We start from the raw sequence: 4,463 nt of genomic DNA, 5'->3' as shown, positions 1-4,463 counted from the left end.
GAGAAAGTTGAAGCAGTCTGCTTTTGTAAAGCGTTATGGGCTTGGGAACCCTATGGGGCGGTTCTACTCTGTCCTGTAGGCTCATTATGACTCAGAATCAACTCTCTCAGAATCAAATCAATGGCAGTGGGTTTGGATTTGCTTACTTCAAATTGAAACTGCCGCCTTCGCTGTCGTAAATTGATGATGCAGCTGGCCGTGTGTCAGTAACAGAAATGCAAACACCAGCGATTTATGGACTGTTTTTCACATCACATCAGTTTATCATTTTGGAGTAGTGTGTTTTGTATTTCATCGATGCAGCGTGGCTCTTTCTTCACCTCAGAATCATTAAATGTTTTAGCTAATTTGATTTTTTTTACCGCAGCATGGCGATCTCATCTCATGTTGCATTTTTCGTTCCCCTAACAGACTTTCTGCAGCGTCACCAGTTTGCGTATGATTTAATTATTTGGCAGTACAAACCAGAATGTCCTAATATGGTCTGTTCCATCTATAGAATTGTTATTTTCCTTCTGAATCAGGCTCTGGTAAATGTCATTCATGGATCCCTTACACCTCCCTGGTTATGAATCTCTGTTATGAGTCAGTATCATGAAAACATTGTCCTCAAGCTTCCTACAATAATGTTTATTTTTTAATGAAACTTTTTTCCCTGTATTAAATTTATTGCTTCCTTTCCAGATATGTCTAATGCAAAAGAGAGAAAACATGCTAAGAAGATGAGAAACCAGCCCACCAATGTGACTTTGTTCTCTGGCTTTGTGGCTAATAGAGGTGGAAAGCATCCTAGTGGGGGTGGAAAGCCTGCCCAGACTCAGAAGCCAGGTCAGACATCTGTGCTGCTCTCTCACCCCATGCACATCAGATGAGTTCTGTAACTTCTTTTGATGGTCATTATGTAAGGAGTTAAAGAAAAAAAAAAATCCATTGCCATTGAGTTGATTCTGACTCAATGATCCTATAGGACAGAGTAGGACTTTCACATAGAGTCCTGGTGGTGCCGTGATTAAACACTCAGCTACTAAATGAAAAATGGACATTTTGAACCCATCAGCTGCTCTGGGGTGAGCATTGTGACAGTCTGCTTCCATAAAGATTGATGGGCTTAGAAGCCATGTGGGCAGTCCTGTCCATGGAGTTGCTATAGTTGGAATTGACTGGCATTTGCTTTTATTTATTTTACCATAGTCATTCTCAACTCCATTGTGCATGAGAATTAAGATAAAAGACTGACTATGCAAAGTGATGTTGATGGTAGTGTTTAAAGCATGTTATACTTTCAGTTAATGTGTATGGAGGAAAAGGAGCTCTAGTGGAGGAGTGATGAAAGCATTTGGCTGCTAACTAAGAGGTGAGCAGTTTAAACTCACCAGCTGCTTCATGAGGGAAAGATGCAGTCTGCTTTGATAAAGAGTTACAGTCTCGGAAACCCAATGAGGAAACCCTACCCTATCCTAAAAGGGTCGCTGTGAGTCAGAATCAATTCGATGACAGTAGGTTTGGTTTTGATTTTTGATGCGCATAAGAATTTAATTTGTAGAAGTTCCCAGTCATCTAGTTTATCTTCTGTTGTTTGTGCATTTTTGGTTCCGTTTGATGGTCTATTTATGCCATAAATCAGGGCCCCTAAGTTTGCCCCTGGGAGCTCTGGTGGCATAGTGCCTAAGGCATCTGACTGCTAAAACCCACCAGCCACTTCTCGGGAGCAAGACTGGGCAATCTACTTTTGTAGAACTACTGCCTTGGAAACCCAAGGAGGGATCGCTATGAGTCAAAATTGACTCAGCGGCAGTGAGTTTGGTTTGGAAGTTTGCCCCTATTTTTTCTTTGATGAACTTTGTAGTTATAGGTTTCACATTTAGGTCTTTGATGCATCTTGAGTTAGTTTTTATGTATGGTTGAGGTATGGATCTTGTTTTATTTTTCTCTGCAAATGGATCTCCCGTTTTGCCAACACCATTTGTTATAGAGACAAATTCCCCTTCCTCACTTAATGGTTTTGGTTTTTTATATGGAGAAAAATTCCCTTGTTTCTGTTGAATCTAAGTTTCTTTCATATGTCATGCTGATGCAGTTGCCTAGTATGCTGCCTGCTAGTTACATGACTGTGGGCAAGTTAATTCACCTCCCTCCCCAGATCCCTTCTTTTTAAAAGGGAATGATAATAGTCACCTTACAGCATTGTTGCAGGATTAAAAAACAGGATCAGTGTTGCCACCCAATAGTGTCCATTCTCCACTCATCCTCTCTGGTAAGAGTGATGTATTTCTTTTTGTTTTCTTTTTGCACATACCCTAGAATCTCATTCTGGAGCCTTACAACAGCAGGAAGCCAGAGTGACCCGGCATCCACTTCCTGATCCTGATGCGAACGAGCCATCTTCCTCCAAAGTAATGTTTAGAAAAAAGGGAGGGTGGAAAGCAGGCCCTGAGGGTGCTTCTCAGGAGATTCCCAAGTACATAACTGGTGGGTATTTATAAAGAAATGAGCTTGTTTATGTCATGGGCTCTTTGTTCCTGGTGTAGCCGCATGTGCCAGCAGATGGCCCTCTGCCGCGGCTTGGCTCTGCCTCCGCATCTCACCTCTGCTTTTTCCTCTTTGGGTCATTTTCATCTGCGGCCTGCACTTTGGTTGTAGCTTCCTTGGGCCTGGTTGCTCTTCTTTCTCCAGTTTCTCTCTATCTTCTTATACTTCTTTATTTTTGAACCGTTCCTTCTGGAGGTTAAAATCTTTTAGACTCCCTTCTTTCCTCTCTCCTTTTAAAAGCATAAAATGCTGTCCAAACTCCTTAGCGTGGCATTCTCCAAAGGTGAAGGCAAACCTAACCCATTCTAACAGCAGTTAAGGCCTTTAACCGCCTGAGTCCAGACCCTTTCTGGCCTCATTGCCCCATCTTCCTTACCCCCATTCCCATCATTACATAAACCCTCTACTCTGCCACACCTTAGATGTGCCTTCTCATTTCTCATTATACCTTTCTTGGAGGAATTTCAATTTGTCCAGTACCCTGTCTACTCTTCAAACATAAAAATGTCTGTTTTTCGATAAAGAAAACAGTGATAAGAATGGTCACATATTTGATAAAAGCAAAAAATATTAAGGAAAAAAAAACCACTTGGAATCAAAACCATTGTTAAAATTTAGTCTTTTCTTTATTTTCCTTTGTGAGCATTGTACTTAAAAATGGGCGTGGTTATATATTGCAGGGACTACAGTGCACATAGGAGCATTGGTAGCATAGTGGTTAAGGTGTTTGGCTGCTAACCAAAAGGTTTGTAGTTTGATCCCACCAGCCACTCCATAGAAGAAAGATGAGGTATTCTGCTTCTGTAAAGGCCTTGGAGATGCAATGGGGTTGCCTTGAGTTGGAATCAACTCGATGGCACTGAGTTTGGTTTTTGAGTTATACTGCACATAGCCCTTGGTTTTAAATAACTCTTGTAAACTTGATCTTAAACTTATTTTCCTGATTAGAAAAATGAAAGTGAATTCTTGTAGAAAACGTGAAAAATGTAAAGGTTGAAGAGTAATTCCACAGTTGCATAAAACAAGATAACTACTATTGGTGTATGAGACAGTCCACTATTGGTGGGTAAATTGTAAGCTCATTTGCTTCACGTGTGTCTTCTTTGTGATATCCAGCAGAAAAAATGGTGACTGGAGACTTGTTGTTTCCTTTGGCAGCTTCTACTTTTGCTCAGGCCCGTGCTGCTGAAATCAGTGCCATGTTAAGAGCGGTGACCCAGAAGTCTTCTAATTCCATGGTTTTCCAGACTCTGCCACGGCATATGCGGCGAAGAGCCATGAGTCACAACGTCAAACGCCTCCCTCGACGCTTACGGGAGATTGCCCAGAAAGAGGTATAGGTTTCACTTAGTAGGCTTTTTACCATTTCCTGAAAGAAAGTGAGACAGATTGACCTAGTGGAATTTGTTAATATGATAACAAACAGAAAACCAGTTTGGCCACTTTTATATATTTTTAATAAGCCTTCATTTCTTCATTCCTTGTACCCCCAGCCCACCAAATTAGCAGGCAATTGGATAGTACAGCTTTTACATATGACATTTGGAACCCCTCTCTTTCTTTCTTTCTTTTTTTTTTTTTTATAATTTTATGTTTTTTGGTTGAGAATATACACAGCAGAACATACACCAATTCAACAATTTGAACACGTACAATTTAGTGACATTGATGACATACTTTAAACATTCTCACTCATCTTTTCCAAATTGTTCCTTCTCCATTAACGTGAACTCACTGCCTCCTAGGTTTCCTACTTAATCTTTTGAATTGCTGTTGTCACTTTGATCTCATATGTTGTTGTTGTTGTTTTTACGTGCGTCAAGTTGGTTCTGACTCATGGCGACCCTGTGTACAACAGAACAAAACACTGCTGGCCTTGCGCCATCCTCACAATCCGTGCTATACCTGAGCCCATCATTGCAGCCACTGTGTCA

The 4,463-nt window shown here is 40.9% G+C and overlaps 1 protein-coding gene across 1 annotated transcript in view; it reads left to right on the top strand.

Annotated features, from left to right (window-relative positions):
- Positions 1–686: 686 nt before the first annotated feature.
- POP1 (POP1 homolog, ribonuclease P/MRP subunit) overlaps positions 687–4,463 on the top strand; it is a 28,978-nt gene continuing 25,201 nt past the window's right edge. The window contains 3 exon segments of the mRNA XM_007934843.1: positions 687–828; positions 2,302–2,469; positions 3,688–3,863. Of these exon segments, the coding sequence (XP_007933034.1) occupies positions 687–828; positions 2,302–2,469; positions 3,688–3,863 (486 nt within the window).

The sequence above is a fragment of the Orycteropus afer genome, unplaced genomic scaffold (genome assembly GCF_000298275.1).
Source record: "Orycteropus afer afer isolate SDZICR_OR568_19922 unplaced genomic scaffold, OryAfe1.0 scaffold00021, whole genome shotgun sequence".
NCBI classification, from domain to species: Eukaryota; Metazoa; Chordata; class Mammalia; order Tubulidentata; family Orycteropodidae; genus Orycteropus; species Orycteropus afer.
The sequence above is the reverse complement of the archived record's forward strand: the minus strand, read 5'-3'. Positions and strand labels throughout refer to the sequence as shown.